The following is a 17,989-nucleotide window of genomic DNA, read 5'->3' as shown; positions in this document are numbered from 1 at the left end:
TCAACAGGATGACACCTCATTCACTCCAACACACTTTATAACAGTGACTGAACGTTTTTTAAGACTTGAATACTGTAAGCCCTTCTGCATCAATGAACCTTCACCGAGAGGTTTGAGGGAATGAGTGGGCCAGTCAGCAGGTTTAACTGCATTAAGACTGCCAGGCCACAGCTCAGTGAGCCACTGGCTGGGTTTATTGCTAGTAATAATAGATTGTTCTCTCTCTCTCTCTATGGAGTGTATTGTATTCGATGAAGGTGATGTTAATTAACGTTGCTATGGTTCTCCCTCCCTCCCTCCCTCCCTCCCTCCCTCCCTCCCTCCCTCCCTCCCTCCCTCCCTCCCTCCCTCCCTCCCTCCCTCCCTCCATTTCTTTCTTTCTTTTTTCTCTCTCTCTCTTTCTTTCTTTCTCTCTCTCTTTCTTTCTTTCTTTCTCTGTGTGATGAGTGAATAAATTAATGAGTAAATAGAAGGTTATCCAGATTGCATATATTGTGCTTTATGAGCTGCAATGACACAACAGAGTTTGACATTCAAAAGTCTCTCTAATTCCCTCTCTCTCTAATCTCCCCCCCTCCCTCTCTCTCTAATCTCCCCCCCCCCCTCTCTCCTTATCTCCTCTCCTCTTCTCCAGTTTGTGGCCTTTGCCTCCTTGTTCTTCATCCTGGTCTCGATCACCACCTTCTGCCTGGAGACCCATGAGGCATTCAACACCATCACCCTCATCAACAAGTCTGAGGCGGTGCTCAACGGCAGCCTGCCGGACCTGGGTCCTGATTACATTATCGAGACGGACCCAGCTCTCACCTACGTGGAGGGTGTCTGCGTTCTTTGGTTCACCCTGGAGTTCATGGTGCGTGTCATCTTCAGCCCAGACAAGCTGGAGTTTGTCAAGAGCCTGCTCAACATAATCGACTTTGTGGCTATCCTGCCTTTCTACCTGGAGGTAGGCTTAAGCGGACTGTCATCTAAAGCAGCTAAGGACGTCTTGGGCTTCCTCAGAGTGGTAAGGTTTGTCAGGATCCTGCGTATCTTCAAACTGACGCGACACTTCGTGGGGCTGCGGGTCCTGGGTCACACCTTGAAGGCTAGCACCAACGAGTTCCTCCTCCTCATCATCTTCCTCGCCCTAGGTGTGCTTATCTTCGCCACCGCAATCTACTACGCCGAGCGCATCGGCGCCAACCCCAACGACCCCACGGCTGGCGAACACACCATGTTCAAGAACATCCCCATCGGCTTCTGGTGGGCCGTGGTCACCATGACCACGCTGGGTTATGGTGACATGTACCCGCAGACGTGGTCGGGCATGCTGGTGGGCGCACTGTGCGCCCTGGCGGGCGTGCTGACGATAGCCATGCCTGTGCCCGTCATCGTCAACAACTTTGGAATGTACTACTCGCTGGCCATGGCCAAGCAGAAGCTTCCCAAGAAGAGGAAGAGGCACATCCCCCAGGTCGCACTGGGGGGATCCCCAACCTGCCTCAAAGTAGACCTCAACACCACCTGCAACAGCCCCCAGGGGGACCTCTGCAACATGCAGGGGAGTAGGGTGCTGGAGCGCAACCAATCAGGTGAGATCGCCAGCACACCACCATTGTATCTTAAGGTGGAATTTGTCAGGTGGTTAGGGGTTATTCATGTATAGACAGAAGGGGGGGAGAATCTATAAGGGATCTCATTCAGGTGGAAAACAGTGGCCTTTTACACATGGTTTTCCTCTTGAGAGACTCTAGCACCACTGATGTCCTTAGAATGTTTTGCACTTCTGTTGCCACGGAGATAAGAGAATGACGCAAAAGGAATTGATGGGTCGGAGATGAGACTGATTGCTGTGAAATATTTCTTCACTAATAAGATTTTGGACGAAAACAGAAAAAGCCTTTGACTCTTAAGGTTTTAAAGTAGGGATTGTTCATTTGTGACTTGACTCTAGGTGGCCGTTTTTTCCCCTGCAGGCGTTCATCTGTAAATCACTCTGACACATCTGATATTGATGGAAATGAGTGTTGACCCTTGTCTCCTTAGTTTCTTTGAACTATAATCCAGAAATTCCTCAGGGTATGCACATGCTCTGGTTTCTTTGCAATATGTTGCTTTATTAGATGTGAAATATTAACATTTAATAAGTTCAGAACTAGACATGCTATAATAAATGTATTCAAACACAGATTAAATCTTTTGAGAAGCCAGCATGATTTTTTTTTTTGGGGGGGGGAGCTTTTCATTATAAGATGTGATAAATGCTCAATTTCAGCCTGTTTTGTTTTGACATTGGCAAGCTCTTTTATAGGCAGACACTAGGTGCACTGACACCATCGATTGGGGTCCTGTCTATTTCACCTTTGACCCTTGTCCCCCAGCGCGCCTGGTCCTCGTGGCATTTGGCAAGCACTCTTGATGTGGGAGGCTGTTTGATGTGTCCTGATTCGATCCCTTGACCTGCCTTTTCTCGCCCCCTCTTCCGCCCTACCACCCTTAACCCCTCCTCCTGCCCCTCCTCCTCTCTCCCTGCGGTCACCAGTGCTGTCAGGGGACGGCAGTGGAGGCAGTGATCTCACCATGTCCCCCAGCACAGAGGAGAGGGTCCCCATGCGCAGGTCCAGCACCCCAGAGCAGGAGCGGAGGAGTGGGGGGACGTGCTTCCTGCTGGCTGCCAGTGACTACACCTGCCCTGCCGACGGTGGGGTCAGGAAGACAGGTACTGCACCACCCCTCTGGATCAGGATCTTTATGCATGTGCATCAGCACCCGTCATCATGGACGTGGCTATTTTCATGGCTTTTGTTTGGTTTTGAAAGGCATGGCAAATGTCTATGTCATGTTCTTCCCTGACATTTATCCATGATCCATTATTCATTGTTACATCATTATTGGGAATTCATAAATCATCATTCATTAACGGTGATTCATAACTAAATCATTTAGGCGTTTCTGTCATTGCTCATTCAAGGCCGTGGGGCTTCATTTGTGATATTGGTCACTAAAATACCGCCACCAAACCTAATCCACTAGTCTAGCTTGTGTGATAAGGGAGACCTACTGCTACATTCAGTTGACACTACTCACCCCTTGGGATATGGACAACGCTCAGATGATCCACGAAAAGTCTCCTTCCTGTATCTGCCCACATGTTGAATTCCTCCCAGGAAAAGGGAGGAAGACAGAGGCCCTCGTCTGCTAATGTAATCCAGCCTGAGGCTATAGGGGGATGTTGCAGTGGCGCAGTCCTGTAGTGTGTCTATGGAAAGGTCATGTTGTGTGGTGACCCAGTCTTCCCACCACTGTGCCCTAAAGGTCATCTGGAAGATAGTATCCATCTGCAGCACCAGACAGAGCAGACAAAGTGCGCGACAAGCCTTCTATCTTTGAAAGGCATGCTAAATGCCTTCACTAAAATGTAGGCTAAAGAACAAAACACAGAACAAGACTAAACACTAGACAAATAGAAACAATAGAAATAGAATGTACAGGTGATGCCTGTGTTGAGTTAGAATGACCTTCTGTTTGTACAGGTGATACCTGTGTTGAGTTAGAATGACCTTCTGTTTGTACAGGTGCCTGTGTTGAGTTAGAATGACCTTCTGTTTGTACAGGTGCCTATGTTGAGTTAGAATGACCTGCTGTTTGTACAGGTGATGCCTGTGTTGAGTTAGAATGACCTGCTGTTTGTACAGGTGCCTGTGTTGAGTTAGAATGACCTGCTGTTTGTACAGGTGCCTGTGTTGAGTTAGAATGACCTTCTGTTTGTACAGGTGATACCTGTGTTGAGTTAGAATGACCTTCTGTTTGTACAGGTGCCTGTGTTGAGTTAGAATGACCTTCTGTTTGTACAGGTGCCTATGTTGAGTTAGAATGACCTGCTGTTTGTACAGGTGATGCCTGTGTTGAGTTAGAATGACCTGCTGTTTGTACAGGTGCCTGTGTTGAGTTAGAATGACCTGCTGTTTGTACAGGTGCCTGTGTTGAGTTAGAATGACCTGCTGTTTGTACAGGTGATGCCTGTGTTGAGTTAGAATGACCTGCTGTTTGTACAGGTGCCTGTGTTGAGTTAGAATGACCTGCTGTTTGTACAGGTGCCTGTGTTGAGTTAGAATGACCTTCTGTTTGTACAGGTGCCTGTGTTGAGTTAGAATGGCCTGCTGTTTGTACAGGTGCCTGTGTTGAGTTAAAATGACCTGCTGTTTGTACAGGTGATGCCTGTGTTGAGTTAGAATGACCTGCTGTTTGTACAGGTGATGCCTGTGTTGAGTTAGAATGACCTGCTGTTTGTACAGGTGCCTGTGTTGAGTTAGAATGACCTGCTGTTTGTACAGGTGCCTGTGTTGAGTTAGAATGACCTTCTGTTTGTACAGGTGCCTGTGTTGAGTTAGAATGGCCTGCTGTTTGTACAGGTGCCTGTGTTGAGTTGAAATGACCTGCTGTTTGTACAGGTGATGCCTGTGTTGAGTTAGAATGACCTGCTGTTTGTACAGGTGATGCCTGTGTTGAGTTAGAATGACCTGCTGTTTGTACAGGTGCCTGTGTTGAGTTAGAATGACCTGCTGTTTGTACAGGTGCCTGTGTTGAGTTAGAATGACCTGCTGTTTGTACAGGTGATGCCTGTGTTGAGTTAGAATGACCTGCTGTTTGTACAGGTGCCTGTGTTGAGTTAGAATGACCTGCTGTTTGTACAGGTGATGCCTGTGTTGAGTTAGAATGACCTGCTGTTTGTAGGGGTGCCTGTGTTGAGTTAGAAGTCATTATCATACTGTATAGTGTCTTCAAAATAACCTTTTTGTTGGAATGAGAAATTACATTTCGGGCCTAATGAACGTTTAGGCCTAAATCGTGCTTCACTGTCTTAATTCCCAAGCTTTATCTCTGTCATCTTGAGCAGTTAATGCTGTGTTAATGTATTCTACACTGTAATATGGAACTCCGTTACGCTTTTGCTAATTGCCTCTTATCAGAAGTGAACTGCCTCTCCAGAAGGCAATCTAAATCTCATGCTTACACTGGGTCTGCTGTATGGCCTGGCAATCAACCCACTCCTCTGTGTGTAATTGGAGAAGGACATGGTTATAACTGTCATTTGGGGTTAATGTTAATTATAGCATTATTACTATAGGATACTTTTAACTGTTGCAGTCTTTATTATGATTCATTCTATGGTTCACATTGTTATGGTTGATTCATTGATTTGATATTGACTTGGAGTAGCTCTGATGTCTGCACAGTTAGTGCTCCTGTTTAACTCAACCATCCATTACACGGAGACACACACAAAGCCAGTCAGTAAATCTCTCTGGGGTACCAACTCATAAACCTCACAGCCCCCCACGTGTTGACCGGGACAGTGCTGTGCCATGCTCAGCCCACCTGGGTCTTGAGGCAATCTGCCAGGCATGAGACAACCCTGGGCCTCCCACCACCTGGACCCGTGCCCACCACAGGGCGACTCTGCTTCATCATGGGCTATGGAACAGTTGGGTGCCACAAGGCGAGCGTCCAGCTGTGCTCTCGTCTCAGCCTCCTCAGCCGGCGGTGGCGGTCGCAGCAGTGCAGCGGTTAATGCATAAAACATGAGGTCCTTTCTAGTCCCCGGCACTACCTGTCGGCACAAGCTGAAGCTGCCCTTTGTTCTGGCAGCTCGGCTGGTTCTGAAGCGGACTCATTTGCGCGCCGTCCCTTTTGAGTAAACGCTGAAACAAATGGATCCATCTACAGTATGGTAATGATGCTGCAATCCCATTAGCTTGTCTTTCTTCCTCTCCCTCTGTCTTTGTGCCAGCTGATTGGCCAGCTCTGTTAATGGTCTGGCTGGTTTGTCGTTTGTTTGTTTCTCACTGGCGTCTGGACATTTAAAAAGGACTGCTGATGGAAATGAATGTACATTTAGTTGGTGTGCACCACCTGCTGATCAGGCCATTTAAGGATAGTGTGATATTTCCCTGATTACTGTCTATCATCACAGTCATTATTACAGGCTCATCAGTTCTCTTTCCCATTGTCATCACCGTCATTTCCACAATCATCATACTCCTCATCATCTTGCTTTACATTTAAACACAGTTATTTTACATTTAAACACAGTTATTTTACATTTGAACACAGTTATTTTACATTTGAACACAGTTATTTTACATTTGAACACAGTTATTTTACATTTAAACACAGCTTCTTCTTCTTTTTACATTTAAACACAGTTATTTTACATTTAAACACAGTTATTTTACATTTAAACACAGTTATTTTACATTTAAACACAGTTATTTTACATTTAAACACAGTTATTTTACATTTGAACACAGTTATTTTACATTTAAGCACAGTTATTTTACATTTGCACGCCCTGTGTTTTGATGCTGGCTTTATTTCAGAGACTTTGTACACATCAGCACAAATGCTAGAGCTCCTGAATGAAAAGCAGTTTTCAGCCTGATATATATATTTAATTAGCAATTGAAATATGAACACATCTGTATGAGATTATTGCTTGAATAAATTGTGTGTGATAAAACATAGTAATGATGCCATTATATGAGACATTCATATTGGCATAACTTCAAAAGCAGTAATTAAAGCAAAGTTCTGTCAACATATTCAATTAAATGGACATTTGCCGTCTGACATGTGTCATGAGAAACTACATATGTGCATGAATCACCGTATGTATGTACTGCTGCTCTGTCTCACTCCCGTCTCCTGTCTTGTTTCATTCACGTGGCTGGCTTGGACTTGGAATACTTGACCGCGTGCCTGTGTGTGTTCATGTCCCGTTCCTGCGCCCTCGCCCACTCTTCCGAAGGCTGTGAGAAATCCCCAAGCTTAAGCAACATAGCGGGCTTGGCTGGTAACGCCCTGAGGCTGTCTCCAGCGACCTCACCCTACAGTTCACCGTGCCCCCTGAGGCGTTCCCGCTCCCCAATACCATCCGTCCTGTGAGGCCCGGCCCAGAGCGAGGCTTGCCTTCCGTCTGAGCACACTCCCCTCCCCCACCCCCAAAACACCCGACAGAAGCCAGCTTCATAGGCGTTAGCTCTCTGTAGCATCCTGGAATCATATAATATACTTTGTGAATGTTGTTAGCTACTTTAGAGACTAACCTTAGTGGGTTCGACCACAGACTAACCCTGCTCTTCTCCTCTTCCATACAAACGTAGCTTTGAACTGTAGATGTGGTGACCACCCCTGAAGTAGCTTAGCTGTGCATCACTTTGAATTCCCATTACTTCACTTTTGTTGTACTTTAATAATGGCAATAAAAGGACTCTTGAATGGTGGCTCTAAAAGTAGCAGCCACAACATTTAGTAAATACGTATTCATAATCAGGGAGATTTACATGTTGCTGTATTTACATACTTAGAACATACGTGCTTCCATAAAAAATAAGAAAAATGTCACTTTATTTTGTGTGTGTGGGGGGGGGGGGGGGAGAACTTGTCATGGACTATGTCTTGATTCACACGCTCTCACCTGTCACCCTCTCGCTCTCACCTGTCACTCTCTAGCTCTCACCTGCCACCCTGTCACTCTCACCTGTCACCCTCTAGCTCTCACCTGCCATCCTCTCGCTCTCACCTGCCACCCTCTCGCTCTCACCTGTCACTCTCTCGCTCTCAAATGCCACCCTGTCGCTCTCACCTGCCATCCTCTCGCTCTCACCTGCCACCCTCTCGCTCTCACCTGTCACTCTCTCGCTCTCACCTGCCACCCTCTCGCTCTCACGTGCCACCCTCTCGCTCTCACCTGTCACTCTCTCGCTCTCACCTGCCACCCTCTCGCTCTCACGTGCCACCCTCTCGCTCTCACGTGCCACCCTCTCGCTCTCACCTGTCACTCTCTCGCTCTCACCTGCCACCCTCTCGCTCTCACCTGCCACCCTCTCGCTCTCACGTGCCACCCTCTCGCTCTCACCTGTCACTCTCTCGCTCTCACCTGCCACCCTCTCGCTCTCACGTGCCACCCTCTCGCTCTCACCTGTCACTCTCTCGCTCTCAAATGCCACCCTGTCGCTCTCACCTGCCATCCTCTCGCTCTCACCTGCCACCCTCTCGCTCTCACCTGTCACTCTCTCGCTCTCACCTGCCACCCTCTCGCTCTCACGTGCCACCCTCTCGCTCTCACCTGTCACTCTCTCGCTCTCACCTGCCACACTGTCGCTCTCACCTGCCACCCTGTCGCTCTCACCTGCCACCCTGTCGCTCTCACCTGCCACCCTGTCGCTCTCACCTGCCACCCTGTCCCTCTCACCTGCCACCCTGTCGCTCTCACCTGCCATCCTGTCCCTCTCACCTGCCACCCTGTCGCTCTCACCTGCCACCCTGTCCCTCTCACCTGCCACCCTGTCACTCTCACCTGCCACCCTGTCGCTCTCACCTGCCACCCTGTCACTCTCACCTGCCACCCTGTCGCTCTCACCTGCCTCTGGCTGGGCCCCGTCATCCTGTTTGCATGGATCATCCTGTGTAATCATCTGCCAGCGGTGTGGTGAGAAAGAGAGAAGGAGAGATCAAAACTAAAGAGAAGACAGGTTAGAAACGGTGGGCCTGGGCCGTGGGAATGTGCATGGGACTTGTGTGTCTGCATCGTGCCATTGGCCTCCACCTGGGGGACTGAACACACAACATAAAATGCACAACAGTGTTTTTCTGTTTTCTCTGCATGTGGGCTATGCTGGTTTGCTACTGTTTCAAATGTTTTACTGTGATCTTATTTAATTGTCAATCGCTGTGTTGCCAAGCTGAAGTGTCTCTGATATTGTTTACTCACAGATAACTGCAAAGAGATTGTCTTTACTGGTTTCACGCAAGCAGAGAGCAGCATTCTTTAATTGCTGGGGGAAGGCACATCCCTGGTGGAAAGGTAACATTGTCATTCTGAATGGCATGTGAACTGCCTGCTGAACACTGTGCTGCTGATCCCTGGTGGTCACCTCTGGCTAATGGCCTTTTGTTTTAGTGTGTGTGCAGAAGGGGGTAATTCAACAATTGTAGTCACGGAAATGACATCGGCACTCCCTCTGCATCATAACTCATGGCTTTATACACACATGCGTGCATGTGCACTCATATACACACACACACACACACCACATTAGACACAGAAACACACACACACATTAGACACACACACACACAGACACACACACAGACACACACACACACATTAGACACACACACAGACACACACACAGACACACACAGAAACACACACACACATTAGGCACACACACACACAGACACACACAGACACACACACACACACATTTCTGTGTATTCTTTAAAAGACAGCAGGAATGCCTTTGATGGTCCTGTCAAACAGAGCTTTTGTTTTATTAATAGCGATGTAGTTCATTATTGATGAGAGAATTTACTACTCACATAAATTGTTGCCGATGCTAACAGGTGTGTCGCACGACAGAGGACATTACCATTCAGCAATGTGCCTCACCCAATCCTTTGTCTATACTAGTAGCAGGAAGGTTGCTAAGCAACTGGCACATAGTCAGACGCATCTCACAGTTGCTGAACACAGAAACTGTCTCCTAATTCAAAGGAAAAGCTCACGACCAGCGCTTTCCATATTTCTATATTAAAATAATTATTGAATCACCCCCCCTCCCATTGCAATACTGTTTACGATCATGACTTCATAGAATGCCAGCGATTTGTATAGATTCAGCATTACATATAAACTGTAAATGAGAAGCAAATATCTGAACACAAAAATAGCATGAATCTGCATGTGGTTATTCGTATAATGACTATAGATTATTATCATTAGAGACACATTTCTGATATTTAGAGATGTGACCTGCTTTACATTCTGTTTAGCCGTTTACGTGTCCTATTGGAATGACTGCCGTCATCAGCCAATCAGTGGACTAACAAGACCTATTGGTGTGTGGATCCTGTTGGATCACATAGCGTCACTCAAGGACGTGAACCAACCAGAACACTCACATCGGTGAAGGATTGTTGACTGACAAGCGTCAGGTCCAATGACGCTGCCTGGGAAAACAGGAACTGTCCAAGACTGAGGTCAATTGGAATTCTGGGAATAGATGGGACAGGGGGAGTTGTATTTTTCCCAGATTCTCAATGTCATGGATATTGAGTGAAGCATAAAACTGAAGAAGAAAAAGGACCCTTCTTGGAAGACGAGGCCAGCTGCTTCATCTAGATATTGTGTTTGTAAATAATAACATGATACAGCACATGGGTCAAGGAGCTCCTCTCTCTCTCATCTGTCCTCTGGATTGCGAGCCAGGTACAAGGTCATGACCTCCATATCAATCAGTCTCCGTGGTTTCCCTCCTCGTAATCAGTGTTATAATGATGCATCAGACACTACGTGTTCTGAAAATTGACTGATTTAATATGTGAATTCTGCTTCATATACAGTGAAGAGAGAATAACGTGGGATAAGTTGAATAAATGTGACATAGGGTTTCATCAATGCTTTTGTTTCCCTTAGACGTTTTGGTGGATTCCATGACATTGCTGTGGTGTGCGTTTACATGCGTGTGTTTTGAATTCCAGGGTAACATCTAGACAACATGCAGTTGTAAAGCAGAAAAATGAAAACCTATAAGAGACCCATTACACTCTTCCAGCTAGTTTGAACATATATAACAAGGAAGCTTAAAGTACCCTGTAGAGATGTGTTATCCTGGACACCATACCCCAACAATCAGATACAATTTGCAATAATGACACCCAAACAAAAGACACCGATTTGCACTGTGATTTTAGCTACCTGCCACAAGAAATGATACACTGGTCTAGTACAGCCTATATAACAGGACAAGGCTAAAGCACCCCTCCATTGACTTGATAGTGAGGGTTGATTTTGACCATCAGTAATTGGGGGATTGGAATACTGTGACCTGCACAGTGAGGACCCCCCCCCCCCCCCCCCCCCCCCCCCCCCACACACACACACACATACAACTCTCTGTGTAGTGCAATGCTGCTTAACTCTTTGAAATGTCAAGGGACACCAATCAGTATCTATTCTTCTATGACAAAAGTGATTTAAATGTGTTTATTTTTTTGAATCCAGAACATGTAATTATGTGTCTCTTGTGGAGTGCTTGGTCTACTTGTGAAAGTCATAGTATCCCAACACTGTTTCTCTCCATTACGTCCACAACTGTCACTTGGGCTTGATCCAGCTTCATGTTCTGTATCTTTTAATGTGAGGACAATTCTAGTTCGAAGTCTGTATCTGTGGAGCATTTGTTGGCATTCTGAAGTGCATGCTATAAAAAAAGACAACATATCAAATTGTAAAACAGGATGACAACATATATCACGTTCTAAGCGATGTGTAAAATGAAATGCCATGTGAGAAAATCACATAAACATATTTAACTTTTAAACCATTGTTGTTTCTTTACTTCACACAAATGCAGGAGAAGTAGTGTCTTTGATAGGGGAACGGCTATAGCACAACGCTGATCCAACTAAGGTCCATCCTTTTTCATAAGACTCACACAGGTAATTGCATTGTAATTGTCTTTGTTCAAGCTACACCATTTTACGCTGTTGACGAATTGAAGAAGGATCCATTTTCATTCAGATATCTAGCATCACCCTGTACTCCTACGGCTTATCGTCAACGATAATGATAGCAGTCGCTGTGATAATGATATGCCTTTTGCCAGTTCTCTCTCCTGTGCTGCCTCTAATTCTCCAGCTGGCGTCCGGCGGCAATCAGCCCCTACGTGCCGGTAACTCAGAGACATCCCAACTATCTTTACACCCATCACCATGGAAACAGCAAACGTGTGTCGTGGAGATGTAAACAGCTGGGGATAGGAGTGTGTTTTACAGGGGAAGAAACTCCACACACCCCGGGCTGTACCCAACTCCCTTAAGAGCGAGCGCGAGACATCCTTAGACAGCCAGGGGGAAAAAACAACCATAATTTTCTAAATACCAAAATAGTGACTATGAATATAGCATCAGAGCACTGTTCCTTGGCCGTGAGAAACATCACAGACAAGTGTCTGTGAACTGGGTACTACTGCAACCTACAGTGAAAGACTTGTACTAAAAGTCTCTGTGAACTGGGCACTACTGCAACCTACAGTGAAAGACTTGTACTAAAAGTCTCTGTGAACTGGGTACTACTGCAACCTACAGTGAAAGACTTGTACTAAAAGTCTCTGTGAACTGGGCACTACTGCAACCTACAGTGAAAGACTTGTACTAAAAGTCTCTGTGAACTGGGTATTACTGCAACCTACAGTGAAAGACTTGTACTAAAAGTCTCTGTGAACTGGGCACTACTGCAACCTACAGTGAAAGACTTGTACTAAAAGTCTCTGTGAACTGGGTACTATTGCAACCTACAGTGAAAGACTTGTACTAAAAGTCTCTGTCAACTGGGCACTACTGCAACCTACAGTGAAAGACTTGTACTAAAAGTCTCTGTGAACTGGGCACTACTGCAACCTACAGTGAAAGACTTGTACTAAAAGTCTCTGTGAACTGGGTACTACTGCAACCTACAGTGAAAGACTTGTACTAAAAGTCTCTGTGAACTGGGTACTACTGCAACCTACAGTGAAAGACTTGTACTAAAAGTCTCTGTGAACTGGGTACTACTGCAACCTACAGTGAAAGACTTGTACTAAAGTCTCTGTGAACTGGGTACTACTGCAACCTACAGTGAAAGACTTTGATCGTCTGCAGGTTTGATGGTAAAAACAAACAACGACAAAAAGAGAAAAACAGAAGGATGTGTCGGTGTCAGACGGTAAGTGCTGGTTGAGTGGTATATTGTGTGTCTTAGTAACCCTGTGGAGTAGTTGTGCCAGGTTCTCCACATGATGTTGTGTCACACACCGCTGAGAGGGGACGGGGATGGGGACACACACTGCTGAGAGGGGACGGGGATGGGGACACACACTGCTGAGAGGGGATGGGGACACACACTGCTGAGAGGGGACGGGGACACACACTGCTGAGAGGGGATGGGGACGGGGACACACACTGCTGAGAGGGGACGGGGACGGGGACACACACTACTGAGAGGGGACGGGGACGGGGACACACACTGCTGAGAGGGGACGGGGACGGGGACACACACTGCTGAGAGGGGACGGGGATGGGGACACACACTGCTGAAAGGGGACGGGGATGGAGACACACACTGCTGAGAGGGGACGGGGATGGGGACACACACTGCTGAAAGGGGACGGAGATGGGGACACACACTGCTGAAAGGGGACGGGGATGGGGACACACACTGCTGAGAGGGGACGGGGATGGGGACACACACTGCTGAGAGGGGACGGGGATGGGGACACACACTGCTGAGAGGGGATGGGGACACACACTGCTGAGAGGGGACAGGGATGGGGACACACACTGCTGAGAGGGGATGGGGACACACACTGCTGAGAGGGGACAGGGATGGGGACACACACTGCTGAGAGGGGACTGGGATGGGGACACACACTGCTGAGAGGGGACGGGGATGGGGACACACACCGCTGAGAGGGGACGGGGATGGGGACACACACTGCTGATAGGGGACAGGGATGGGGACACACACTGCTGAGAGGGGACGGGGATGGGGACACACACTGCTGAAAGGGGGCGGGGACACACACTGCTGAAAGGGGACGGGGACACACACTGCTGAAAGGGGACAGGGACTCACACTGCTGAAAGGGGACGGGGACACACACTGCTGAAAGGGGACGGGGACTCACACTGCTGAAAGGGGACGGGGACTCACACTGCTGAAAGGGGACGGGGATGGACACACACACTGCTGAAAGGGGACGGGGACACACACTGCTGAAAGGGGACGGGGACTCACACTGCTGAAAGGGGACGGGGACACACACTGCTGAAAGGGGACGGGGACACACACTGCTGAAAGGGGACGGGGATGGACACACACACTGCTGAGAGGGGACAGGGATGGGGACACACACTGCTGAGAGGGGACGAGGATGTGGATGGGGACACACACTGCTGAGAGGGGACGGGGATGGGGACACACACTGCTGAGAGGGGACGGGAACGGGGATGGGGACACACACTGCTGAGAGGGGACGAGGACGTGGATGGGGACACACACTGCTGAGACGGGACGGGGATGGGGACACACACTGCTGAGAGGGGACAGGGACGTGGATGGGGACTCACACTGCTGAGAGGGGATGGGGACGTGGATGGGGACTCACACTGCTGAGAGGGGACGAGGACGTGGATGGGGACACACACTGCTGAGAGGGGACGAGGACGTGGATGGGGACACACACTGCTGAGAGGGGACGGGGATGGGGACACACACTGCTGAGAGGGGACGGGAACGGGGATGGGGACTCACACTGCTGAGAGGGGACGGGGACGGGGACGGGGACGGGGACGGGGACGGGGACACATACTGCTGAGAGGGGATGGGGACACACTGCTGTGAGGGGATGGGGACACACTGCTGTGAGGGGACGGGGACACACACTGCTGAGAGGGGACGGGGACGGGGATGGGGACACACACTGCTGTGAGGGGACGGGGACGGGGACACACACTGCTGTGAGGGGACGGGGACGGGGACTCACACTGCTGAGAGGGGACGGGGACAGGGACACACACTGCTGAGAGGGGACGGGGACACACACTGCTGAGAGGGGACGGGGATAGGAACAGGGACGGGGACTGGACGAGGGCGGGAATGTGGACAGGGACTGGGACGAGGGCGGGGACAGGGGTCAATGAGCTCTCAACCCATTATGATTAACCTGTCAGAATCAGTTAGAATCCAACCTTCATTGACTTCATATTTCTATCTGATGAATGGAAACAAGTTCAGATCATCGAACCAAAGCTCTCAACGTCAGAGTGGTGCTTTAATCCTAATAATCACAGTGTAATGACTGTGGTATGAGAGAGGTGTAGTTGAGTAGGGAGCAAAGTGAATCAGGGAATAGAGTGGGTCTCATTTTCAGCCATTGTTTCAGGTTCTGTACTCAGAGAGCCACAGAAAATGCTCTCAATTACAGTTACTGACACAGAGGCCTCTGTCGACAACCACAGCGGCTTGCTGTAGTGGTGTGTGCTGAGTGCTGGATGCACTACAGCAGTAATGATAGCGTTATAGCTCTCCCAAACAGCAATGAGATGAGTGTTGCTATAATGGCCCTCCAGTTAAAATATGATTCATCGCCTGATAACAGTTACATCAGCCTGGTCATTTCAGCGAGTCGGAAAAAACACTGTTATAGTTGTATAGTGTGTAAGTGTAGTGTTGATAGTGTTAAACACTGCTATAGTTGTATAATGTGTAAGTGTAGTGTTGATAGTGTTAAACACTGCTATAGTTGTATAATGTGTATGTGTAGTGTTGATAGGGTTAAACACTGCTATAGTTGTATAATGTGTATGTGTGGTGTTGATAGGGTTAAACACTGCTATAGTTGTATAATGTGTATGTGTGGTGTTGATAGTGTTAAACACTGCTATAGTTGTATAATGTGTATGTGTGGTGTTGATAGGGTTAAACACTGCTATAGTTGTATAATGTGTATGTGTGGTGTTGATAGGGTTAAACACTGCTATAGTTGTATAATGTGTAAGTGTAGTGTTGATAGGGTTCAACACTGCTATAGTTGTATAATGTGTAAGTGTAGTGTTGATAGGGTTAAACAATGCTATAGTTGTATAATGTGTATGTGTAGTGTTTATAGGGTTAAACACTGCTATAGTTGTATAATGTGTATGTGTGGTGTTGATAGTGTTAAACACTGCTATAGTTGTATAATGTGTAAGTGTAGTGTTGATAGGGTTCAACACTGCTATAGTTGTATAATGTGTATGTGTGGTGTTGATAGGGTTAAACACTGCTATAGTTGTATAATGTGTAAGTGTAGTGTTGATAGGGTTCAACACTGCTATAGTTGTATAATGTGTAAGTGTAGTGTTGATAGTGTTAAACACTGCTATAGTTGTATAATGTGTAAGTGTAGTGTTGATAGGGTTAAACAATGCTATAGTTGTATAATGTGTATGTGTAGTGTTTATAGGGTTAAACACTGCTATAGTTGTATAATGTGTAAGTGTAGTGTTGATAGGGTTAAACACTGCTATAGTTGTATAATGTGTAAGTGTAGTGTTGATAGTGTTAAACACTGCTATAGTTGTATAATGTGTAAGTGTAGTGTTGATAGGGTTCAACACTGCTATAGTTGTATAATGTGTATGTGTGGTGTTGATAGTGTTAAACACTGCTATAGTTGTATAATGTGTATGTGTGGTGTTGATAGTGTTAAACACTGCTATAGTTGTATAATGTGTAAGTGTAGTGTTGATAGTGTTAAACACTGCTATAGTTGTATAATGTGTAAGTGTAGTGTTGATAGGGTTCAACACTGCTATAGTTGTATAATGTGTATGTGTGGTGTTGATAGGGTTCAACACTGCTATAGTTGTATAATGTGTAAGTGTGGTGTTGATAGGGTTCAACACTGCTATAGTTGTATAATGTGTAAGTGTAGTGTTGATAGGGTTCAACACTGCTATAGTTGTATAATGTGTAAGTGTAGTGTTGATAGGGTTCAACACTGCTATAGTTGTATAATGTGTATGTGTGGTGTTGATAGGGTTAAACACTGCTATAGTTGTATAATGTGTATGTGTGGTGTTGATAGGGTTAAACACTGCTATAGTTGTATAATGTGTAAGTGTAGTGTTGATAGGGTTAAACACTGCTATAGTTGTATAATGTGTATGTGTGGTGTTGATGGGGTTCAATGTGTTTCTCCTTAAAGGTCCAGTATAGTCCAACATGTGATGTTTCTGTGTTTCATATGCACTGAGTGTACAAAACATTAACAACACCTGCTCTTTCCATGACATAGACTGACCAGGTGAATCCAGGTGAAAGCTATAATCCCTTGCTGATGTCACTTGTTAAATACTCTTCAATCCGTGTAGATGAAGGGGAGGAGGCAGGTTAAAGAAGGATTTTAAGCCTGGAGAAAATTGAGACATGGATTGTGCATGTGTGCCATTTAGAGGGTGAATGGGCAAGACACAAGATTTAAGTGCCTTTGAATGGGGTATGGTAGTAGGTGCCAGGCACACCGATTTGTGTCAAGAACTACAACGCCGCTGGGGTTTTCACGCTCAGCAGTTTCCCGTGTGTATCAAGAATGGTCCACCATTGTAGAGTTCATGTCCCGATGAATTAAGGCTGTTCTGAGGGCAAAATGGGGAGGTGCAACTCAATATTAAGATGGTTTGTACACTCAGTGTATATTTCCACACTATGAGGTTGAATAATACTGTCAAATTGTGAAAATTATGGCAATCTCCTTTTAGTGTAAGAGCTGTTAGAAAAGACCACCTGAAATTTCAGCCTGTTTTGGTGGGATGGAGTTTTGACCAATAAGAAAGGAAGTTCCAAACTTCTCTGCCAATAACAGCTAGTTTTCAATTTTCCGCTCTCCACTCAGACCACTCCCAGAAAGTCCTTAATAAATTCTTGCTTGAGACATTGCTCTTGCTAAGATGCTATTTATGTTTATTTTTGTCAATTTGAATTGAAAACAATCCCAGTAAGGTACTTCATTAATTGTTACCCAGAAATGATTTGATGTTGAGCTAAAAACGTCTACATTGGACCTTGAGTCTTTTCTCCGAGGTGTCGTTAGAAGAAGTATACTACCTCTTTTACTGGGAAGGCGTCATATTAGTATTTAGTGTTGCTGCAGACTTTTCCTGATATGTGGAAATGGGGCTTTTTCTTGTATGATGAGATGGTGAGGGAAGTTCATGTCTCTTTTTTTCCAGAGGCCTGTGTAGACGCCTTGGTGTGAGTCTCAAGGTTAGAGGTTAATAATGGTTAATAGTGTCTGACCACTTGTTTAACAAACACATTGAACTGCAGCAGCTCCAGACACAGAAATCATTAACAGAATTCTTGACATCTGTTTTACAACGACAAGGTGTCTGACACTGGAAGATTTGCCTCTCAACAAAT

The 17,989-nt window shown here is 46.5% G+C and overlaps 1 protein-coding gene across 1 annotated transcript in view; it reads left to right on the top strand.

The window, feature by feature from the left end:
* The window catches only part of LOC109878849 (potassium voltage-gated channel subfamily C member 2), a 30,800-nt gene extending 19,431 nt beyond the window's left edge, over window positions 1–11,369 (top strand). Inside the window, exons 3-6 of the mRNA XM_031818005.1 lie at window positions 602–1,574; window positions 2,525–2,701; window positions 8,758–8,848; window positions 9,820–11,369. Coding sequence (XP_031673865.1) covers window positions 602–1,574; window positions 2,525–2,701; window positions 8,758–8,816 — 1,209 coding nt within the window. The 3' untranslated portion in view covers window positions 8,817–8,848; window positions 9,820–11,369. The remainder of the gene's footprint in view (window positions 1–601; window positions 1,575–2,524; window positions 2,702–8,757; window positions 8,849–9,819) is intronic.
* The last annotated feature ends 6,620 nt before the right edge of the window (window positions 11,370–17,989 follow it).

This window comes from Oncorhynchus kisutch, unplaced genomic scaffold, assembly GCF_002021735.2.
Source record: "Oncorhynchus kisutch isolate 150728-3 unplaced genomic scaffold, Okis_V2 scaffold1225, whole genome shotgun sequence".
Lineage (NCBI taxonomy): Eukaryota > Metazoa > Chordata > Actinopteri > Salmoniformes > Salmonidae > Oncorhynchus > Oncorhynchus kisutch.
The sequence above is the reverse complement of the archived record's forward strand: the minus strand, read 5'-3'. Positions and strand labels throughout refer to the sequence as shown.